Genomic DNA, 25,081 nt, shown 5'->3' on the forward strand with positions numbered 1-25,081 from the left:
AGGAAAATAATCAACTTCAGGGTGTAACAGGAGCTTTGCTTCATCACACCACCATCACGACATTGATTATTTTCCCACAACAGCACGACACGGAGCGTTTTATTCCTTACATAATGCCTTTTTTTATATATATTTCATGCTGTTGCCTTGATGTCTGTCAATTAAAACATTTTCAGCGATTGGCTATTACTCTGAAATCTGGAAAGATCTTGTTCTCTCAATGCAAGGTTATGAAGACTCATGTTAGCTCATAGCATGCTAATGTGAGCAACTTCCTGCTCTGCACTCTTTTCTGTTTATTTTGATTGACAGACAAATGCGCCATCCTTTTTGCTATGAACTGCAAAATGAAAAGTTCTTACGATAGGTTTCCGAGACACGTTAATTGGTTTCCAAAGAGATATTTCTCAATTATCAGGTTCAATGCTGTTAATAAGGGATCTTTAATCTACATTAGTCATGATGTTCTGTTATATTACAAGAAGCTACTCAGCTCTCTACCTCGGGAAAATCTGGCCAGCACTGGTGTGTCAGATCTGAATTCCTGTCCTGTGCCAATTCCACATTCCAACCCGAACGACTTGCCCGATAGCTTCTGACATTCACACAAGCCCGAAACTATCACCTCCTTCTCAAAAATGTGGTGGACGCAGCATTTCAGCAGATTTCTGGAAGCCCTCGTAGAACCGTGTAGTAGAATAAACATGCGAGCCAATAACAGCAGCAGTCAGCATTCACCCAAACCCAAAAGTATGTTAACCTCAGAACCGCTTCGATTACACGAGGTGAAAAACTTTTAAACTTATTCAAGCTCACACTCCCTCCTCTAAAATCTAGTTTAGTCTTTATTTCAAATCAAGAGAGCCTACAGGCGTTTAAAAAACAAGTAGAACTCGAAGCCAACAGCGTCAACGGTGATGCCTCCACCACTAACAACTCTAGTCCTTCCTAGTGTCCCTCAAATACAAATATACTAAAATATACTTCAAACAGGGAGGCAGCTATTAAAGAAAAACTTTCAGACATTTGACCTTGCTGTGACCTTGATCCTGTTTGGATCAGTTCCAAAATCGAATCAGTTCATCTGCTGGTTATAATGATAGCTCCATATAAACCCTATAAACATTCAACCACTCGTTCTTGAGACATTGCGCTAACGAGAATCTCGGACGGACGCATGGACCAGAGTGTCTGCTAGGACGTTTTGGTGCTGGGAATACTTCAGTTTACCCGACACACGAGTATAATTCTGGTCGTATGTTAAATACTCCTGCAGCAGAATAAACACTACATTTTGAGCTTTACAAGAATGACACCATCAAGTAAAATGAATTAAGGTCACAGGCCAAATCCACCAAATTCGTGTACACTATAGCAGAGCTAACACCACAAACATATTGCTGTATTTAGGCAGAAATTGAATCGTATTAAGACATTTTTACTGTGCATAGCTGTTTTTTCAAGAAAATTATCACACATCATCATAGAGCAGCAAAACTATTTAGAAAACCACAACCGTTCTGCCTGATCGTGATTTAGAAGCTCTTACCCTCACGGCTAGACGAATGGAACCAATCACCATCGGTGCGGTCGGAATGGGAATCCCATCTGGCCCCACTTCCTGGTTAGGTTCTGGCTCCGCCCACTCATTCACCAATTCCGTTGGCCCTTCCTCTAGAGCGATGATCCGTCCCTGGAATCCTGGTTTTTCATAAAGCAGCCAACTAGACAGAGAGGAACACTGCCAATGACTATTTTATGATCCTCAATATTTGTACAGTTTGTTATTGTACCATCAAACATTCACAGCTGACAGAGCAGACATAATATTTGTAATAATATTTACCCAAGCCGGGTACTTGCACTTAGTATTTACTGTAGATCAGTGTTCTTCATTCTCGAGGGAAACGGCTCTAGGGTTTGATGTTGACCCTGTTCTAACACGTCTGATTCAAATCAACAGGGAATTATGAAGCCTTTATGAACCCTGTAGAGGCATTAACCTTCCGTAATTTTGAAAAAAAAAAAACACACCTCTGAACATGAACTCTGAATGTCTAGCATTAAAGTGTATACAGCAGCGATGCTGCTTCAGTTCTTCGTAATCTACACATATTTGCACAACTACTCATTTTTACCAATCGACTAATAATTTAAAAACGTATTCGACTAGTCATCTTTTCCATAATTCCATCTGTTTGTCCAGCAATGAAGTGCACTTCAGGTAGCAGCCACACACAAGTGACAAATTTAATTTCCAGCTTCAGTGTTTAAAATTATAAAATGTGTATTATATTACACTATATTGTTCTTAAAACGCACAACTGCGAAGCTCCTTAGAACTTAACAATGGTTGGATTGTGACATGTCTCCAGCAGCGTCTAGGACCTCCAAGACACCAACCTCATTAACATCCGAAAAGCAGTCAGGATCGGTGTCTCTGAGCTGCAACGCACCGCTGATCTCACTCTAAACTAGCCGAGCGGGATTGGATAGTGACGCGCAACCCGCGGCTCACAACACAGCACTGGGTGTGACAGAATTCACGCTGCCACAGTGCCTGGATTTTATTTTACTTTAAAGGAAGATATAAATGTGGGAGGAATTCCTTCGGGGGTGGGTGAGACACCTCTACACATTATGCAAAGTGATTAACGGTCTATTAAAGCAAAAGATGAAAAAAAAAATGGGGGAAAAAAAGGCTTTCCCAGCGTAAATAAAAGTGTAGAATGGGCTTCAACTTGTTTGAAATAATCAGCTTTTCCATGATTACTCTATGGAAATTTTTTAGCCCCATGAGAAAATCAAAGCTAGGTCAGAATTTTGTTTCCCTAGTCATTCTGGGAAAAACTCAATTTCTCACCATCCTCTGATGGCTTTCAGAGAGATGACAGGGGACAGCTGTAACGACGTGGCATCGTCTACATCCCTGAACACCTCGTACGCCTTGCCGCCAAACTGGGAGCGCTGGAAGATGACCAGCTGTGAGGATACAAAATCTCGTTAGAACATTTTGGAAATTTCATTACTTTGGTCAATCATGTTGCAGAATTATTTGCAAAAGTACCTTTCCTGGCCGCTTGTGAAAGCCTCTTACTGTTGTTATCTGAAAAGAAAATAATATCTTTCAAATTCTTGATTACTCCATAACATTTCTAACATTTCTATCAAGTTGGTGGTCAACACACAGAAAAAGTGATAACTGTTACGCTATCAGGCAACAATGGTTTTCATCAGAACGTCATCTTAACTTAACACATAAATTGTTTTGGAAAAAAAAGTATTTATTTTTTAGTTTTAAAAATGTATTACTTAAAACTGCATGTTGTGAATTTTCTATACATCACTAATATTAAAAAGTAGTAATTGGATTGTCCATGTGTATGTAGGAATACCCTGAGTAAAAAAAAAAAGTGTTTATAAACAAAAGTTTACAAAAACGTTAAATGTTTATGACCAAAATTATGCCTAAAGCAGCTGATTTTGGAATTCTGAAAACTTCATTAAAAACAAGTTAAGGTAAAGCATTAATTGACATATGGCACAAAGAAACACACATTAGAATAATGAACTATCATAAATTTTAGTAATAATTGTGGAAAGTGATTTGGAGTGATTTACATCTAATGTTTTCCTGAAAATGGCCTTAAACTGATTGTCCAATCTAAGTGTGGATTCTATGCATGAAAGAGTTAAAAAAAATGTTTTTGAAAAATTTATTGAGCACCACATTCCAGCATGGTGGCTGATCTTCAAAAGGGAAGGGAGTACCTGTACCCTAGTACTTGTCAAGAGAAATTTATACTACCTGACCAATAACCAGAAGCCCTGAGGGTCTACATTCCTCCTGCTCCTGTATATAATTCATGATTTGAGAGTTGAGACAACAATCTCCAAAATAAGATCCAGACATGACTGTACTGGAAACACGATCAGGAAAACTTACACGAAGTTCTTACCCACCTGAGTGTGTGTAGGTGACGGCAGTTTGGTTTGTTGTTCTGGTGGTTTGGGTGCTGGAGGCTCCGGAAACTTCTTCAGACGTGTATCTGGGTCTGGGACTCCAGAGCTGACTTCCGTCTGTATTGCAGGGAATAGGGAAGGCGTTTCCGGGTTTTGAGAGCTACCTGAAGCAGGGGATTCTTGATCCATCTTCAGGTACTTCCCCAGGAAATCAGGAAGCTTGATTTCGGAAAAGTTAGGAAGGGAAGGCGGATTGAGTGGGCTCTTTGGTGGATCACCAGAAACACCAGGCTCTATCACAAGATCCGCCACGTTCCCTTCCACCCGTCCCGGAGGCACAACTTCAGGCGTCGCCGCATTGTTCGTGTCTCCTGGTGTTGGAACTTGTTGGGATACTGTGGGAGATACACTTCCATTTTCAACAGCTTCAGGCTGGGTTTGAGGTCTCCTCGAGTTCTTGGAACTGTTCATGAGGTTCGACAGGATGGACATTCTTTCTAACCGTGAAGACACCTTTCCAGAACTTTCTGCATTACCCTGGTCTTCCCCACTCTCCTTATCCTCCATAATCTTTTCCTCATCGTTTTTTTCTTGTCCCCGCCTGGAAGCCAGTGCTTTAAAGATCATACTATCTTCAGTTCCCTTGCGTTTTGGAAGCTGTTTATTTCTCAAATCTTCGCTTTTCTTCTTGATCAGCATGGCCGGAGATGGATCTTTTGGGCCTGTGGTTTTCCTCATCCCAAACTTAAACTCCTCAGGATCAAAGGCTTTCTCAAAGTGGTCTTCTTTAATAGCAGGCAAGGCAAATGGAGGCGAAATCATCCTGGACTGGCCATGCTTTTTAGGAGGAAAAGAGAAAGGAGAGCAGAGTTCTTTGATTTTGCGTATGAAGTCTTTCGAATCATCAGAGGTGTCCTGGAGGCTTTCGTCACTTGCCGAACAGTCCATTTTCCTCTCCGTCTTATTTTGCTTCTTCTCAAAACCTTGGTCCACATCCAGCCAGCTAGATGGAGACTCATGTTTTGAGAGGTTTTTAGAGACCAGAAGAAAGTCCTGAGCTGTCATTTTTGGAGAATTATTACTTGGTGGAAGTAGTTTCTCCGAGTTGGGTGAATTCTGAGATTTTGTGGGGTCGGGTTTATGTTTCTGGTTGGTGGTGCTTGTTTTTTGAACCTCAGTCGTCTTCTCCATTTGGGAGGTCACTTGCTCTGTACCTTTTGGTTGCTCAGCTTTCTTAACTACGGGCTTCTGATCAGGACTGAGGTTTCCATGCTTAAGATGTTCCAGTTCCGTCTTGCTAACGGGTTTCATTTTCACATCTTCCTTGACAGACTCTGACGCTGGTGATTTAAGTGCATCTTGTGCCACGGCTCGTACTTTTTGATTGGATGACTTAAAGACTTTTGGTTCATCTTTGTGGTCTTGAGCAGATGCAGAAACTTCAGCCTCCTTGTGACCTGCTTCCTCTGTGGTTTCAGACAGGGCGTTTACCGCAAGACTATTCATCTCCGTGTTGTTCTGTTCTTCACTCTCGGATTTTGTAGAGGATTTTGATGCATCCTGTGTGAATTGTGCTCTGTCAGATTGCTGAACGTTTCCATTCTTGAGGTCTTTGATCTCTTCGTGGATGCTCGCTGTTAGTTTGATTGACATTTCATCCACCGTTTCAGGAGTTAGCTTCTCCTTATCTGCGGCTGGGAGAGTTTCTTTATTGATAAGATCTGTTTTTACTCGAGGTGAACCAATATCCACTGGTTTTGCAAGTTGAGAGTCATTTCCTCCTGCTTCTGGTTTTGTTTCAACAGTGATCTTTTCAGTATTCACTTGATCAGATACTTGATGTGGAGCATTCAGGTCTGTCATATTCTCTTCGGATTTAACGCTCGCATCCTGCAACTTGATAGCTTTATCCACTTCCTGTTTATGTGCTTGACTTGGAGTCGAATCTGATGTACGACTCACTTCTTCACCCTTCTTCGCTCTCTGTTTAGATACTTTAGGTTGAGCTTTTAAGCTTGCTTTACTCTCCACAGCCTTAATGTCTGCTTTAGGCAATTCTTCAGCTTTGTCCATTTTCTGTTCAGACACCTGATCTGCACTTTGATCCTTGGTCTTATCCATACTTTGCACTTTTTCAGCCTTTTCTGTTTTGCTTTCAGACACTCGAGATGAAGTTTTTAACTCTGTTGTACGCTCTGCATTCTGCACATCTTGGGCTTGGGTTTCCTTTATAGAGATTTCAGGTAGATTTTTCAACTCTGTAGTCTCTTCTATGGCCTTCTTTTTAGCTTTTACTGGTTTCTGTTCAGCCTCTTGAGTTAATTTTAAGTCTGTTTTATGATCCTCGGTCTTATTATCCACACTTGGCACCGTTTCAGCCGTATCTGATTTTTGTTCAGCCTCCTGAGTTAATTTCAAGTCTGTTTTATGCTCCTTGATCTTATCATCCACACTTGGCACTGTTTCAGGCTTGTCTATTTTCTGTTTAGACACTCGAGCTGGAGTTTTCGAGTCTGCTACAGCCTGGTCCTTTTTCTTTTTAGATGCTTCAAGTGGAATTTTTAGATCTACAGTATCTTCACTGGTCTTCACAGTCACATCCTGAGCGTCTTTGGCTACATCTATTTCCTGTTCAAGCACTTGAGGTGGAGTTTTCAAATCTGCTGTAGGCTCAGTGATCTTCACACTTGCACTCTGCATCTCTTTTTCCAGGTTCACTCTCTGATCCTTCACTTGAGACACATCGGACTTGTCCTTGTTCCCTTCAGATGCTTGAGCTGACGTTTCCAGGTCAGTAATATTTCCTGTGGTCTCCATGCTCACACTCTGCTTTTCTTCTGCTTTGACTGCGTTCTGGTCCGACACTTGTACTGTAGTCTGAGAGTCTGAAGCGAGTTCTACTTTCATTTTTTCCACCTCGCTTCTGGATATAAGTTTATTCGGACGTTTCAGAAGCGGTGAAGGTTTGGTTTCTGGTGAAGCCTTCACCACAGCATTCCCAGCAGCTTGGTCACGTTCAGCAGACTTGTCAGGGCTAAGAGGACCGTTGACTGAAGATGAATCATCGTTCTCTGGCCTGGCATCAGAAAGCGAGGGTTGCTTGGGTGAGTCATCTTCTCCGTAATCAAATTCGTCCTCTGTGGGCCGTTTTGGAGCACTAGGCGGAGTCAGGCGAGGCAGCCTGCTTCCTGTTGGTGATACTTCAGCCTTGGGCTTTTTTGGACTCTTTGGCCTGATGATTCTTGTTTCATTTGTAGCCTTGTCCTTTGTGCTAGTCTTTTCTGGTTGCTCTGCCTCTGAAGGAGTGCGAGTCTTGTTATCAATTTCAGTTTTGTTGACAACTTTAGAGCTCTTACTAACTGAGAGTTTCACTGGTCTACTCTTGGGACTTTTTTCAGTGGGAGTTTGTGGTTGTGATTTTGACTTTGCACCTTCTTTAGAGTCACTCATTTCCTTAGTGTCCTCTAAAGCACTAGGGGATGATGGCTGCTCTGTTTTCTCCTCACTGTTTATGTGTTTTGAATCCTTTCCTTTCTTCGGTTCTTTGGTATGAGAAGCTTTACGTGCCTGACTAGGTTCTACATCTACAGCAGCTACAGTTCTCTCTTCCTTAACAGGTGACCTTGTCTCACTTTTACCAGGTGGTGATGGTGGTGACTGGGGTTCTGTAACACTGTTACTTGAGCTGGATTTACTTCTCTCAGCCCGTGCCGTCTCACATGTCTGAACTGGAGAGGAAACTGATGCATCGGGTGTCATGCTTGTGTTTAGTGTTTTGCTCGGTTTTGGCAGAACTTCAGGAGGTGTCTTCTTCGGAATTTTTGACTTGTCTGTAGGCTTAGTGAACACACTAGGCTGGTCTTTTGTAGTTGGAGATTTACTTTGCTTTTTCTCTGCGCCATTTGGTGCAGGCTTTCTTGTGCTTTCCTCTTTCATGGCCTCTGCATGGCTTGTAACTCGACCCACACTGGCTTTTGTCTTCGGTGCCACTGGCGGAACTGGACCCTTTCCAGTAGTCGCTCCATTTGTTCCACTGCTTGCTTTGTCCACGCGTTTGGACGCTGCAGCTGAAGTCTGCCGATTGCTAACCCCTGAACTCGTAACTCGGATCTGTCCCTTGTATCCAGGCATTTCTGGTGAATCCTCTCCGGGATCTGTGATGTTATTAGGAAGCTCTGAGGGCCTCTCTACATCATTATCAAGCTGCTGTTTTGTGTTAGCTTGCTCTTTTACAGATGCATCACTGCTTTCGCTTATAGAGTCATGTGACTGCTGGTCAGGTTTTTTAATTTCCACACTGACGTTCTTGTGGCTTGGCAGACTGTGGAAAAAAAAAAAGTTATACTTAGAGAAGAATTGAACATGTTTCATTGCTCAAGCGCTGCTTTACTATTAAAGCCAAAAATGAGGATATGTAAACATTTGTAAAGATGATTTAAATCATCTACACTGTTGATACAGTTCAAGACTTACAGTATAACTATCTTCTTCAACCTCAAATCTGATTATGACTAACTCTTTTATTGGACTTTGTTCTCAAAATCCCTAATTATAGTCCTAAGCAACAATCCAATGTCCTCTAAACAAAAAACAAAGCAACTGTAGTAATAAATGACACATCTAAGAATTAACAAGGCATTCACCAACACTGAACTTTTGTTTTGAACATAATTAGATTCAGACATAAATCACCACATATTATAGCCTATGGCCTAAACTTTAGCGTCTGAGTGTCTTTTTTGTTCTTTCCAATGACTCAGTACCACAGCGGCCTAGATGTCCGCTAACCCTGAAAATACATACGCGTAACAGCTACAACTGGGAGAAAATGCATGCGAATAAATGATTCAGATCGAACATGTTTTAACATGCTGTGTTTGCACGCCAGAGTGCCATTCCAAATAATAATGTCTGAACCAAAGTAGCCTAAAGTCACTGTATAATAACTGATGATGAATCATCGAACAAATCGCTTTGAAAAAAATAATCATTATGTGAAGTCTTCATATCCTCATTTGTCTCTCATTCTCAATCTCTCTTGCACGCAAGTTGTGAGCGTTTTTGCAATAATGATCACACTGCTAATTTAGAAACTTTCACTCAGCTGATGAAGGAAGTAACATGAACATGACTCAAGCATCATCCCTGAGTGATTCACGTCTTCTTCTTTTTTTAATAGTAAAATTCTACGCATACACAATCGTTATGAAAATCCACACAATTCTGCTGCGCATTGATTTGGTTCATGAACGATTTATTTCCACACAGATCTTCTGAAAGGCCGTGGGACGTTATTGTTCTCTGCTCATATAGAAATCCATGGGAAAAAGGAGATCATGTTACATGCCGAGTTCTCATCTAGATCATAGAAACAAAGGTATTTTTGCACGCACACACATGCACACACAAACACACTAATACAGTAATACATTAAGAGCTGTGCAAACACAACTTATACACACGACTTACATTCTGACTTCAGATTTCTGCTTGGTCTGGGAATTTACATCCGTATTTGCGTTTGTGTCTTCTTGTTCTCCGTCCAAACTCGACTGCGAGTTCAGCCACACTCTCTTGGCGAAGAACTTCTCACTTGTGGAAAGCTTGACGCTCCTCCGTTTCTCAGTTTTAGTCTTCGCTTCCTGTTCGTCTTCGGTCTTTACCTCCACAGCATCCTGATAAACGGAGGAATCTGAGCCTGAATCCTGCGCTTCCTGAGCGATGAGTGCAGCTTTGAGGCCCAGCACGGGGCTTTGTCGAACGGGCGTGACCTGATCGAGTGAGCTGCTCTCGCTCCCTTCCTCCTCCAGGTGCGTTTCCACCCACACGGCTTTGTGAGTCTGCAGAGATGAGGGTGAGGCCAGAGCAGACCCATTCTCCGCCTCAGGGGACGAGGGTTTCGTAGGGCTTAAGGGCTCCTGAGAGCCGCTGCTCAGCTTGCGAGATCTTCTCCGGCCTGAGGTTTTCTTCCCCATGCTTTCAGTGCTGCCTTGATCCGAAGAGCTTGACTCGCTCCTAGACTTGGCGCTCAGCGTCACCCCGGCGAGAGCGCTGTAATTCCCTTTTCCTCCCACAACCGGTTTCAGAACTGTCTTTTTGACGTCTGGAGATTTAGGTTCGGAGCCGTCCTTTACCGGAATTTCTGTGCATTTCTTAATCGTTTTCTGCGTGATCTGTCTCTCTGGTCCTTCGTCTGTGACGCTGATCTCCTCCAGAAACACCCGGAGTTTCTTGCTCGCCTCCGCCACCAGCAGCTCCGACTTCGTACCCTGTTCGTCTTTGCCTTTTGTCTTCAACACTAAGCTTCTCACGCTGCCGCTGCTGTCACTATCCGCGAACGGAAGTTCGCCTCCGTCTGCGACGACTGAGGCCACGCTCTGCACGCTTGGGCTCCCTTTATCGGAGAAGAAACCCTGCTCGACCTCTTCTCCCTCTGTGGATGTCTGCCTCAGGCCTGCAGACTTGCTGGGGCTTGAAAGAGGTGACGCGTTTTCCTCCGTCCCGTCAGATGACGCCCTGCTCCGTCGCTTCCTAGTGAAGAACGTGGCCACCCGGTTCAGCACACCAACACCTTTTTCCTCGGAATTCTAGCGTACCAAAACAAACAAACAAACATGATTAGAAATGTGCTTTCAGTATGAAATGGGTCTTAAACCTGAAAAACGTCCAAACCGTCCAGCCCATGTGCATTCCAATGCCAGAGCACCAACGGCTGCAAGTTATTTTCCAGCCAAGCTTTAGATAAGAGCAGGTTCAAGGATTTGCAGCATGAACTATACTGCAGGCTTGGGTAGTAAAGAGTCTTCTGTTAACATGGACGATTTAATAAAAGAGAGGAAACAAAGAAAAACAAGCACCTCTGAGTTTCATCTCTGAGTGATATTTTCCAACTGCTAAAAATAGCTTCACATTATTCTAAACAAACTCCATCGACTTAACGTGATCTCTCAGACATGAGCCAATTTACTTATTGTTACTGTTCCCTCCTGAATTCTTTAGTCATTATGATCAATTCTGCACATGTAACATTTTTAATGTCTGCTGCTTCTAAATGATGTCTAAAGCACTGCAAGCTTCAGCTGTGGTTGTGGTGGTCTTTTAATTCTTAAGTGCACACACATGCAAAATAAACACAGTTTGGTATATTTTTTAACGTGTTGCAATGATTTGAAATGTATTCGGACATTATTTCTGGGCCAAAGCGCTTCTTCGGGTGTGCAGGAGAAGTTCTCCTGTGAGGTGAAACCTGATATTAGATAAAAAAAAAAAAAAAGAAACGTCCTGTTTCTCTGGAAACTTTGCGCACTGCGTTTACCTTCTACTACATCCACAAGAATTTCTTAAATACACTGCAGTTACTCTATCAGTTCCTCTCTCTCTCTCTCTCTCTCTATCTATCTATTTATCTATCTATCTATCTTTTTCGAGACGGTAGGTTATAAATGCATCACATTTATGGCACATATATTTGATATCAGTGTTTTCCTTCCTTCTGCCACATGGGCGATAATAATGTTTCAGTACTACTGTTGTTGTTGTTGTTGTTGTTGTTGTTGATTTGCATATTGTTTTCCCCCTATGCATATATTAAATCTGATTTTAAGTAGAATGTTTTTAACATTTAACACTAACACAGAATTGCAATAACTTACATTTCATTCTCTGACTATAAGAACGGGTTAAATCTGAGTTTTTGTTTGTTTGTTTGTTTGTTTGTTTGTTTTGGAGTAAAATACTTTCAAAGCCTTTCTGATTTAAACCTAATTAAAGCTGAATAAACTTTATACAGTGGGTTAGAAACTCTCAGCCTGCTTTAAATCTTCATGTTCACTAACAGTTAGATTCTGCATGAATAATGGAATAATGAATAATAATCAGGTCGCGTGTCAGGTTTCTGCATCACAGCACCGTTATTATAAAGTTACAGAATAACGCCACGCTGGCGCGTGCACGCGCGCGCGCACACACACACACACACACACACACACACACTTTCAATGAGTTTAATAAGTTAAATAATATAAAGGTGGATTAAAGTCTCAGGTGTAAAGTGTGAGAAGAAAGCAGTGCGTACCTGCCTGCAGCCGCGCGCGCTATCATTCACCCAGTCAGAGTCTCTCTCTCTCTCTCTCTCTCTCTCTCTCTGTCACACAGCGTGACCGCGCAGGCGAAAATGGGCTGGCCACGCCCCCTCAGTGACGCACACGACATTCCAGTGATACATTTTCCCCGTTTCCGGGACGGAAGTGTCGAGTTTTGTTTTGTTTTTTGTTTTGTTTTGTTTTGTTTTGTTTTTCTTTTTAAACAACATTAACTTTTTTTTTTAAAAAAAACAAAAGTTCAAAGTTGAAATAAAACAAACATGGATTTTTCTCTCTTTGAAAATGAGGTTAATTTATATTTATACACTGATTTACACATAATATACATATTTATAGAAAAGATATATTTCTATATATTTCTGTTTGGTTAAATTACTGCTTAAATTCCATCAGACTATTTATAAAACATTTTTTGCCACGCCCATTTTTGCTAACATTTTAAAATATTAATCGCATTTTGAATTTGAAAATTAAAAGCTATGGACTAATTACAGACTAAATTTATAGACTAAAATAAATAATTCTGTGTATTTACAATAAAGTAGAAAAAGTTTTAATGAAGTGATTTAAAGCGGTTTATCGTTTACTGTTAAATACACAAAACATTATTAAAGTTTTATAAATGTAGATATGACGTATTGACCTACTTTAAGCTGTACAGTTTTAAAACTTTCACTTTTTAAAAGTTGAAATAAAACAAACAATTGATTGTTTTGCTATTTGAATTGAGATCAGTTTATATTTCTATATATATATTTACACTTTAAATACACGTGAGTTTGAGCAGGATAAACTCCATCGCTCGCTTTAAAAACAGTGACCAACAGAGAAATGATCTTTTTTGCCACGCCCACTTTGCTAATGTTTTTCATTTGGCTAATTCTTCTCATAAACCCCCAATAATTCCCAAACTCCAACCAGGAGAAGCCGAAGAAACCAAGAAACCGCTCCTTAACGTGAAACTCCTATTCGCCAGTAGACTTGGACTTCAGCTATGAGGTCATTTCCTGTTTACGGAGTGACGTCGAATCAACATGGCCGCTCACAGCAAGAGGCGTAAACAAACAGCACTTCTTCCCTTTAACAGAGTTACACTGTAGATCCACGTATTAGCTTTAGATCAGTCAGCACACAGACCCATTCAGCTGTTAAAGCTGTAACACGGACTCTACAGTTCACTGCTGAGGAAATATACATCACTCAGCACAGTTAGCTCGCTAGCTTGCTGCTAATGAAAGACGAACGTGGAGGCGTCCATGTTTTTTCCTCTCCATGTGTCGAAAGCACTGAGGCTGGAAATGACATTATTCTGATCTGCAGCGATACTTTCACCGTGTTTATGTTTTATAGTTATTATTATTATATCTTTTTCATTTTTAATTATTATATCATTATAATTAATAGTTTTGTGCATTTACGATAATGTAGAAAAGTTTCAGTGGAGTGATTTAATGTGTTTCATTTATTTTTAAATATATAAAACAATATTATGGTTTTTAAACTCTAGATTACTCCATTTTACCCATTTTGTGTAGTTTGGAGTTTTACAGTGTTCACTTTCACAAGAATTTCAAATATAACAAAAATATAAAGTTTCTCTCTTTCTGACTGATATTAAATAGATTTATATATCATTATATATTATATATTATATATGTATATATGATATATATGAAAAGCACCTCCTATATTAACCCATTAAACCTGTAGCTGTATTGCTATGTGGGTAAAATCCTGCTCAAATCCCATTGGCTGATTTAAAACCAATGACCACACAGGCAAAAATGGCATTTTCTGCCTCACCCACACCCACTATATTAAAGATTCTTGTTATAAACCTCTACCTTGTTCACTCTCTATACAGTGCTTTGTATAATTGATGTACAATTTGTGCATTTAGACTACAGTAGAAAGTTTTAATAAAAGTTTTAAATCACTTTAAAGTGGTCTTGCACTTATTTTTGAAATCTTTTAAAGTAAAATAAAAAAATATATGAAACACATTTTTAACTCTGTTTCTTCTATACGTGTATATTGATTTTTCTGTTCTATTTTTGATATATATATTCTTATTTTTTTATATTATTTTTTATTTCACATAAGTTATGGCACTGTCTGGATCAGTACTGTAAGACGATGACAATAAAATCTTAACTCATGAAACATCTACTTTGTCTCTTCGTCCCTAACCATGTGAGATTATTCAGATTTTTATACATAACTAAATGTACTAATGAGAAACCTTCACTGTGAGCATTTATAAATCACCATAAATCAAATATTAATAATATATTCATGGATCAATAATTAATATGTTATATTAAATAATAATAATAATACAGATTCTTTTTACTTAAAGAACGAGAAACCTCTCAACAGCTTCATCTTTATTTGTGAAATGTCAGGAATGTCTGCTGTCACACCCTGGAAGTTTACACTTAGTGTTAAATTTTTTAAAAATGGAGTTTAAAATTGAAATAATGCTACACACTTAGTGAAACGTCGCTTTAAATACAGACAGTATAAAATGTCCAAAAGAAGATTGACAGCAACGTTTAATGGACGTGAAAATGATTTCTACAACCTTTGGCTTTTCTCTCACTGTGTTTATTTTTATTTTAATTTCTGGGCTTTGTAACATGACGCACTACGTCAGTAACCCAGAGAACCACCTCCACCTTTAAAGAACGCATTAATAATAGATAAGTGCTCGAAGAGACAGCAATGATAAGTTCCTCACTGAATGAACTCACCATGTTTAATTAATCCCGTGGTGAAGGACGCAGGGTTGAGTCACTACGCTCTGTGTAGCTCAGATCTGCTCAGAAAGCCACGAGAGACTCAAACTGCTCTTCATTTTCCACCAGAGAGAAAGCAAAAACTGCTCCGTCTTTCCCTCACTGACTAAACACACGACCACTGGAGATCAGTCCTGGAGATTTGACACAGACACTGACAGACTGGAAAAAAGTCAGATTTTAAAAATAAAGCGTAAAGTCCAGCTGGTGAGGCAGCAGCTTGAGAACGCCGCATACGCGCTTTCATACACACACACCAAAAAAAAACTCTCCAGCCGTTACACAACTGAGGGACAAAGTCAAACAGGAATGAGTCATTGGGCGCTGCAAAGGTGTTTTAGCTCACGAAGGCGGCCTTGGGCTGAACGGCCACGCCCTGAACGCCCTTACACTGCCTCTCCCTCTCCCTCCCTCTCTCCCTCTCTCTCTCCCTCTCTCTCTCTGCTAAAACAAACCTGACGAGATGAAAGAGAGATGAAAACGTATTTGATTTATTCAGCTGAATGCTCTTATTGAGCTCAGGGCTGCATTTGATCCACGGGAGTACGCCTAGCATGAATACCAGCCTTTCTAAACGCTGTTTATTACTTTCCCTGTGCATTTTATTTAGATTTGTTACTGATAAGTATCTTTTATTTAATTCCTGCGATTTTTCTGAATATTTTCTCCACATTTATTATATTTCTATATGATATCATTATACATATCATTATATATACCTCTATATTATTGTCTTATATTTATTATTTTATCTTCATATTTCTGCACCTGAATATTTTATACATATTTATAATTATTTGACAATTTTGTGTATATTTATTAGTTTATTTTATATTCGCTATTTTTTTCCCACAATGCCTGTTACCTATTTATTTTTTTCTATATATATTTATTTATTTATTTATTTATTTATACCATCCAGGATGTATTCCTACCTCAGGCCTAGTATTCCGAGGACAGACTCCAGATCCACCACCACCCTGACTAGTAGAAAGCGCTTACTGAGAGAAAGTGTGTGTGTGTGTGTGTGTGTGTGTGTGTGTGTGTGTTGTTTATAGTCATTATCAGTGACTGGGCGGTGTAGCAAAGTAGTGCTTCTGTTACCTCCCCAAGGTAGATTAATTTCCTTTAACGTTTCCTGAAGTGTTTTTTTATCTTATACCGCAACCATTTCCCAACAGTTACACTTTTTAATTTATTAATTAATACATTTTTTAAAATGTTCTGTAGTTTATAACAGTAACTCTGTTATTTTATTTTAGTGTGTTTGTGCATTTTTCAATATTTTATCAATATAGTTCCTTTCTGAAAGTATTGGATTCCTTTTTTATTTTTGCGATACACTGAAGACATCTGGGTTTGAGATTAAAAGATGAATATGAAACGATAGATCAGAATTTCAGCTTTCATTTCCTGATTTTTACATCTAGATGTGTTAAACATCATCTACAACATGGCACCTTTGGTGGCAGACCACCCAATTTTTAGGTGAGCAAAAGTATTGGAACAGATAGTCTTAAAGTAAATAACACGTAATATTTGGCTGCATATCTCTTGCTTGCAATAACTGCATCAGTGTCACCCACTGACATCACCAAACTGTGGCATTCTTCTTCTGTGAAGCAGCAAACAGCTTCTTTCAGTTTGTTTTGGGGAGTTTCTCCCTTCAGTCTCCTCTTCAGGAGGTGAAATGCTGCTCAGCTGGGTTAAGGTCTGGTGATTGACTTGGCCAGTCTAAAACCTTCCACTTTTCCCCCTGATGAAGTCCTTTGTTGAGTTGCCAGTGTGTTTATTATGTGTGTTTTGGCTCATTGTCTTGCTGCATGATGAAGTTTCTCTCAATCAGATTGGATTAATTTCTCTGTAAATTGGCAGACAGAATGTTTCTGTATATTTCTGAATTCATTCTGCTGCCACCATCATGAGTTCCATCATCAGTAAAGATTAGTGAGCTCATTCCAGAAGCAGCCATGCAAGCCCAAGCCATAACACTACCTCCACCATGCTTGACCCATGAGCTTGTCATGTTTTGGATCATAAGAAGATCCTTTCTTTTGCCACACTTTGGCCTTTCCATCACTTTGGTAGAGGTTAATCTTGGTTTCAGAACTTTTGTCACTCATCTCTGTACTTCTTTGTGAATTCCAATTTGGTTTTCTGATTCTTCCTGCTGATGAGTTGTTTGCATCTTGTGGTACGGCCTCTATATTTCTGCTGTCGAAGTCTTCCTCATATGGTGGATTGTGAAACCTTCACTCCTGCGGTGTGGAGGTTGCTGGTGATGCCACTGACTGTTTTTGGGTTTTTCTTCACAGCTCTCACAATGTTTCTGTCATCAACTGGTGGTGTTTTCCTTGGCTGACCTGTTCCATGTCTGGTTTTTAGTACACCAGTGGTTTCTTTCCTTTTTCAGAACCTTTTTCAAACTGTTGTATTGGCTATGCTCAATGCTTGTGCAATGGCTCTGGTAGATTTTCCCTCTTTTCTCAGCTTCAAAATGGCTTGCTTTTCTCCCATATACGGCTTTCTGGTCTTCATGTTGGTTTATCCTTTTTAACAAAAAATTCAGTCTTCACAGGCGAAACCCAGGGCTCAAACCAAGAGTAGACATTCAGAGCTATTAATTGTTTAAATATTCAACTTAACAGAGCACACCTGGTCAACACGAAACACCTGTTCCAATATTTTTGATCACTTGAAAAAATGGTTGGGTTCAAACAAAAGGTGCCATGTTAGTTGTTTAACACATTTAGATGTAAATAACAGAAAATGGAAAGCTGAAGTTCTGATTTGTCTTCTCATATTCATCTTTTGATCTCAAATTCAAATGTTTTTGGTGTATAAAAAAAAAAGAATTGGCCTTGCTGTTCCAATATTTTCGAAGAGGACTGTATGAACATTTAGAGAAGGAGTCTCCAGTGTCAGTGCTCTGAAACGATCCGAGTTAAAGCTGTAACTAAGTTTTCCACCACAGAAAAGTTTTCAGGATGGAGGAGTTCACATTTTTTGTGGTTTCGCATATTTATTTTTTTCCTGAATATTTTGTCTAGATTAGTTTTCCTATTTTTGTTATCGTACCTGTTATTATGTCTGACCTTTCTGCCTGTGTGTCTCCTTTCTTTCTTTATTTAAGTGTGTGTAGGAGTGAGAAAGACCTAAAATCACACACCCTACACACACACACACACACACACACGTACCTCCATGTGTCACACAGGACATTTACACACACAGTTATATGGGCTAGACGGTGAATTTGTGTGTTATTTTCTTAAACACAGCTCAGTTATGGAACTCGCGTTTCCATGGTAACATAACTTTTCATACTATTTCCATACGGCTTGAAGTGAAACAGTGCTGTGTTGAGGAACTGAGCACTTCCTGAGCATGAATAATCTACACAGAGCGTGAGTCATGAAAATAAAACCACTGCCAGTTTATGACTAATCAGAAACACACACACACACACACACACACACACACACACATTTTATCATACATTATTAATACATCAGTATTTATATTGTGATTTGTATCTATGGTAGAGTGTTTTCATCTTTTTAATGATTGAATTCTTACTACATAAAAAGTATTTTAAATATTATTTCTAAAGATTTTTTTTCTAAATATTCCCTCTATCTATCTATCTATCTATCTATCTATCTGTCTATCTATCTATCTATCTATCTATCTATCTGTCTATATACACATATATATGCACTATTTAGCATTGTTTGCAACTATTTACATATTTTTTTAATTAATGTTATCTCTGTGTTTTGTCTATAATTATTAAGTATCTTTTCTACATTAATACTTTTCTTGAATATTATTTTTATTGAATATTTGGTGGATTGTGGGTTTTTTGCTATTGTTTATTTTGTTTGATTATTTTGTGTATATTTATTATTCTTTGTCTATATTATTGGTCTTGAATATTTGTCTATATTATTTAAGTATTTTGTCTATATTAATATTTTCCTTGTGGATGTTGTCTATTGTTTATTTTGCTTCGTCTCCATTTGAGAATTGTTTCTATTTTTATATATATATTTTAATCTATTTTCCTTGATTATTTTGTCCATATTTATTACTTTTTCTATATTTTTTCTATCTGTATTGTTCTTGAGAACTTTTTCTAAATTTATTAATTTAATTTTCTCTATTGTTTCTCTATTTTATCTATATATATTATTTTTATTGAGTATTTTTTCTGTACTATTATTTTGCTTGTGTTTGTTTTGCCTTTATTAAGCATTCTTTTGGCATATTTTTCATTTTTGGCATATTATTTTGTATAGTGTTTTAACTTTTGTGTATTTGCCCTTTATTAATATGCTTGATTAATTCTTAAATATTATTTTCGTTATAATATAATTATTTATCTGAAGACTATGTTTATTATTTCAACCGAATATTTTGCCGTTATTTACTCTCTGATATTTTGTCTATATTATTCATTTTGCCTGATTATTTTGTTTATTTTTATTTTGCAAATTTTGCCTTGGCATTGTTAAACAAAATTACTATCTATCTATCTATCTATCTGCCTATCTATCTGTCTATCCAAACACATACACACACACACACACACACACAGAGAGAGAGAGAGAGAGAGAGAGAGAAATGTGAGACTTGGTGGAAAGTGAAATAACACAAAGATTCATACATTTGCTTCATGCTACTAATTCCAGTCATTTTTTGCATCCTGCCATCAGCACGCACACACACACACACACACGCGCACACACACACACACACACACACACACACCTAGAGTAAGTCCTCTGTAACAGGACACTTTGCTATGTTGGATATCCAGTTTTAACACATCACATGGTAAAGCAGCAGCGAGGCCTGACGTAGTGAGCGGCTCACCGCCAGGAGGAACGTGGGATTATTAAGAGAAGGTTAATAAGGGGTTTATTTTTCTTTCCTTTTGTAACGAGAGAGGTGTTGACACGTGATCACTCATTAACGCAGGCGTGAAACGACGAGCTGCAGTTACACAGCGTCACACACTCAGTGAGGGTTTTTAAGAGAAGCACAAACACGTTCAACACAGGAAGTAAATACAGCAGAGATAATACATCAACAGTCCCTCAGTAACACAGACGCTGTGTGACACGGTGGCGAGGTTCAGCCACGTAATCAGTAGGTTTTTTTATTTTAAGCAGGTTTCATAGTCACAATTGTTTCACTCATTTTACATTTCTTGCATAACATGCATTACATTAATTATTAAAACCTGACTCATTAGCTGTCCCAGATTTAACACGGCTACGGGATCACATGCTTCTACAGTCAATCGAAAATTCAGCACAGGATTTTTATTTATTTTTTTTAGCATGAGTCATTAATTTAAAATAAAAACTCCAAAAGCATTTTAGTTATCCATAAATCCATAAATGTTAAATCCATTTATTTTGTAATATAAGTGATATTTAATTCAAATCAATTATATTTGTGCAGCACTTTTAACAGTGGACATTGTCACAAAGCAGCTTCATAGAAATATATAAATTGTGGATATAAATTTTACATTTATAAATTTATCCCTTTTTGTATTTTTCTATACCAATATATATTTAGACAAACTAAAACTTCATACGTCGTGTAATCTAAAGAATCTGTAAATGCTTATAAACAATTTATACATGAAAGGGTTAATACTCATCCAAAGAGGATGGAAATGTATTTTTGTACTTTTTTATGAGCAGGAAGATTTTTTTTTTTAAGATGATAAAGATGGCACCTCATGGCAGGCCTCACATGGCTCTATAACAGTGGACCAGTGGTCATGTTTAACAGTGAAGAGTCACCAGCTGTGTCTAAGAGGATTGTTCAGAAGGTGTTGATTAATTTTCTATAACAGCAGCTCTGCCAGTAGCGCAGGTTCCCACCCTGTAGCTAACGTTAATCTGGCTACTCGTTTACGCAGTTACACAAGTAAGGAATAATAAAGCACGCTGTCTGTGTCATGCTGTTAGAGATAAATAACCAACACCAGTGTGGTGTGATGAAGCCGAGTTCTGCTACCATCCTGAAGCTGATTATTTCCCATAACAGCACGTCCTGAAGTGTTTTCTTCCTCTTACACCACAGCAAATTTCCCAGTTTATTTATTTAGCAAATAATGACGTTATGATTTTATCCGTTTATCGCTGGGGAAAGAAGATAGTTCCTGTTCTCGATTACGTTATAGCAGCTATAAACATTCGTTCCTTCACCTACCTGCTTTTTAACTCCTAACAACGCGGCTTGTCATGTTACAGAGAAAGCGAGAAAAAGTGTAAACGCCTCTGTCCTGAAGACGTCGCAAAAGTTACAGCTTTACCTCCGACACTGGAGACTCCTTCCATCAATGTTAAATAAACATCTCCTTACTTTAAGAAAGCTTCACTGTATTAACGATTTTCTAATCTGGTTATTATTAGTCGAGATTAGTCCCTGTGAACGAGCTGTTACTATAGAAACGATAACGCATTAATATAAACCTGCGCTACTGGCAGAGCTGCTGTTATAGAAAATTAATCAACAACTTCTGAACAATCCTCTTAGACACAGCTGGTGACTCTTAACCATTAAACATGACCACTGGTCCACTGTTCTAGAGCCATGTGAGGCCTGCCATGGGGTGCCATCTTTATCGTCTTAAAAAAAAAATCTTCCTGCTCATAAAAAAGTACAAAAATATTTCCATTCTCTTTGGATGAGTATTAACCCTTTCATGTATAAATTGTTTATAAGCATTTACAGATTCTTTAGATTACATGACGTATGAAGTTTTAGTTTGTCTAAATATAAATTGGTATAGAAAAATACAAAAAGGGATAAATTTATAAATTTAAAATTTATATCCACAATTTATATATTTCTGTAAAGCTGCTTTGTGACAATGTCCACTGTTAAAAGTGCTACACAAATATAATTAAATTACTTATATTACAGAATAGATGGATTGTCCATGTACAGGAATACCACATTATAAATAAATAAATAAATAAATAAATAAATAAATAAACCTCCCAATGTCCAAAAACATATAAGTATAAAATATTTACCAAAATTATAGAAAATATAATTTCTTAAAATATGAAATTTAAAAACATTTTAGGACTGTTGCACGATGCAAGAAAAAAAAAAGCAACAACCTACTTTTTAAAAATCTAAGGTATTCAACGGAGTCTGGCAATAAAATAATAATAATAAGAAGAAGAAGAAGAAGAAGAATTTTAGTAATTTTTTGTTTTATTATGTAGAAATTTAGTGACAACAACAAATAGTCTAGAGAGCGACAGAAGTTTATGTTAAACTACAGTTATGCTCTCAGGTGATGTGGAGGTGATGTACATGTTATATTTTTCTAATATATATATTAAAAAAGAGCTTTAATTAGACTGTCCATACGCGTGGACACTGAAAGGGTTAATGTTAATAACCAGGCTGTGCTGCTGCCTAGTGGCCGTGTGAGGAAACTGCAGGAGTCTCAACAGACTCGTATTTAAAACAACTTCTGAGTCGATTCGCTTTCTAGAGTTCCTGAAGATCCGCATCAGACTTGTATTTAAAGTGCTTATGTGAAAGTATCCTAATAATACTGACTTTAAAAAGGGACTGAAGATGATCAGAGCACACAGTTTAATAAAGTGTACCATCAACAGACAGGACAGTTTCCACGTCCTGAAGCCTTTAATGGGTATAAGATGTTAATAATAATATAAATAAATACATTTACTCCATAATGAGTAGCTATCTAATCTAAATTGTGGTACGTCCTGGCATCTTCTTACGACTGTACACTTTTAAAAAGAAGATCTAACCCAGAATATATCTGATGCCACAAAAGCAGAAGAGTGAGAGTTTAGAGGAACAATATTTCTCTCGGATGAGTCACTCTTCTGCTCTTTTGCTCCATCTGGATGGCATTTTGTTTTCTAGGAGCCGAAGGAGACATAAAACCCTCAAACACACCCCAGTGTTCAGCAATTAACACACAATAGTGAGTCTGTTCTTCATGAGGAATCTCTAACAGCGTCACGGGAAAGTTAGAGGCTCGTGACAGAAGAACTTCATTCGTTACTTTGTTGAAAACAAGACTGAACACCACGTTTTTGTTTTTTAAACACAAGGCCGCGTTCCTGTCAAGCCCTGAGATCCGTCAGCATGAGAGTGAAAGTAGAAAATGAAAATCAGACATTCCTGACATATCAGATTCACCAGAGAACACACACTGTCCTGTGAGTGTTTACTGAACATTCCTGTTCCAGAGGACACGTATTAGTCAAGTCAAGTGGCTTTATTGTCATTTCAACCGTTTACAGCTGGTACAGTACACAATGAAACGCAACAACATTCCTCCAGGACCATGGTGCTACAGAAACAACACAGAGCTACATAAAGTGCACGTGCAAACATGTGCAAACGTGCAAATCGCACAAGACAGTACAGTAACTACCAAAACAGGAGCTACGAGCACATTACTTACCATCTGAAACATTCAGCAGTTTGTTCCTTTTGCTTAAAACGTGTGTAAAATGACTCGTTATTCAAGAACATGTGAATGAGAAATGAAAAATCCTCGTAGGAAACGTCACTCTGTCTAATCTAATGTACTGATTAAGAACACGTTAAGATTAAGGGTTCAATAGGGTTCAATCTTTTTTTCCCCAAATTTCTCCTTTTTTATTTTCTCTTATCTTTAATAGTAAAAAATATCATTCATTTAACAACAACTGTGACACAAACTAAACACTAAACACACAATTCAACACAGAACTGACGTCTCAGCTAGTGACGTGTCCTTCGTGACACTTTGGGAGTCGTCTCGCGTTTCTAAAGCGCTGAGATGTATATATCTCCTTCTCCTGAAGAGTCTGCATTGTGTATTCATGATTCTCTCATTCCTTTAATCACGTACAGTGCAGCCGTGCGTAACGTGCTTACTGAATCTGAGGATGTTAATAATGTAGACTTGCACCTTACTTCGTTTTTTTTTTTTATATTTTATATCACTTACGCTGTTAAACTGTTTTCATATCGATTTTATAGCAGTGCAGATGATAGATACGCAAAGACTAACATCTTTTGATTTTTTTTTAATGGTAATGAGTCATTTAATAGCTGGAAGAGTCGACTCTTATTGAAGAGCTGAATCAAATGATTTGACTCACTGAACAGAGCTGGAATTTCTATCACTAGTCTCAACCAAAACCTCTTTTCTTAATTAGGAATATTTTTTTTTCAGCCATTCTTGAGTATAATGTGCGATTTAAACCTGTCAGTGTTGTAAGACAGCGCCTCCTCTTGGTGATGATTCATTAAACCTCCACACCCTCACAACACAATTTACAAATCCAGCTCAACTTTCCTTCACACAACTTTTCCTCCTGTCATTCAGCCACTCGCACACGACTGATATGAAATACTGTCACTGAAGAGCTACAGATATAAATATAAAGCGCAATATTAACAAAGCACGTTAGCACTGAGCTAAAACGATGACAACGCCTTCCCAACCTCACTCAGTGTCGAAATTCCCCAGGACAGGTTTTAATCCTCCTCTTCCTGCTTCTGCTGATTTGCAAACTTCACCTCTGACTATTATCTAACCTCTGTTGATTTGACTTGGTAATAAAATATTTGCTTTACTAACAAAGCAGCAGGATATTAAAAAGATATTAAAAGCAGATGTCCTGGAGCCAAACGGTGTAAGCACCGGATCAGGATCATTCTTTTCTCCCCAAAATAAAAATTAAATAAATAATAAAATAAACTAAAGGCATGTGTGCTACTGTGTCCAGTCTGAGCATCTTTCACTTTAAGGTAGTGAAATAAAAATCTCTATTCTTAACACATAAAAACTCCTTAATAACACGACAGGACAACATTTGTACTCGCATTGCTGGAGTAAATGTTCTCTTTTCTGTTCTTTATCGGGAATTGTGCACATGATTTCTTTTTAGTTTTTACTTTTTAGCATCATTTTATAAACAACTAAATACAGCGATCAGTGCCGTACGCAAGATTAAAGCAATCACGTAAACTTCTTTATTTGGCTAGTTATCAAGTTTGTAGTCAGAGCCATCAGAGAGCGTTCTGAGTGTCAGAAACAGAAGAAACAGTGTCGAGGTGTGTGACTGGGATTCAGGACAGTACAGGAGTGGAGAATAATATTTCCAGCCGTGCAGTTGGGAAAACTTTTTCCCCACTACAATC

At 38.4% G+C, this 25,081-nt stretch overlaps 1 protein-coding gene and 1 long non-coding RNA gene across 3 annotated transcripts in view; one reads left to right on the forward strand and one right to left on the reverse strand.

Moving 5' to 3' along the window:
• Window positions 1-25,081, reverse strand: part of crybg1a (crystallin beta-gamma domain containing 1a) — a 95,168-nt gene that overhangs the window by 31,131 nt on the left and 38,956 nt on the right. The window contains exons 1-6 of one of the 2 annotated variants that reach the window (XM_034308060.2): window positions 14,819-15,183; window positions 9,433-10,550; window positions 3,964-8,284; window positions 3,068-3,106; window positions 2,864-2,982; window positions 1,550-1,724 (exon numbers count right to left, since the gene is read on the reverse strand). In XM_034308060.2, the coding sequence (XP_034163951.2) occupies window positions 1,550-1,724; window positions 2,864-2,982; window positions 3,068-3,106; window positions 3,964-8,284; window positions 9,433-10,550; window positions 14,819-14,821 (5,775 nt within the window). In that variant the 5' untranslated portion in view covers window positions 14,822-15,183. Of the gene's footprint in view, window positions 1-1,549; window positions 1,725-2,863; window positions 2,983-3,067; window positions 3,107-3,963; window positions 8,285-9,432; window positions 10,551-14,818; window positions 15,184-25,081 lie in introns of those variants that run through there. The other variant, XM_053237390.1, reaches the window with a different exon arrangement.
• Window positions 8,278-12,348, forward strand: LOC117598275 (uncharacterized). Its single transcript, XR_004578960.2, has 2 exons — window positions 8,278-9,340; window positions 12,118-12,348. It is a non-coding gene; the product is annotated as an uncharacterized LOC117598275 (long non-coding RNA).

This window comes from Pangasianodon hypophthalmus, chromosome 10, assembly GCF_027358585.1.
Source record: "Pangasianodon hypophthalmus isolate fPanHyp1 chromosome 10, fPanHyp1.pri, whole genome shotgun sequence".
Classification (NCBI taxonomy): domain Eukaryota; kingdom Metazoa; phylum Chordata; class Actinopteri; order Siluriformes; family Pangasiidae; genus Pangasianodon; species Pangasianodon hypophthalmus.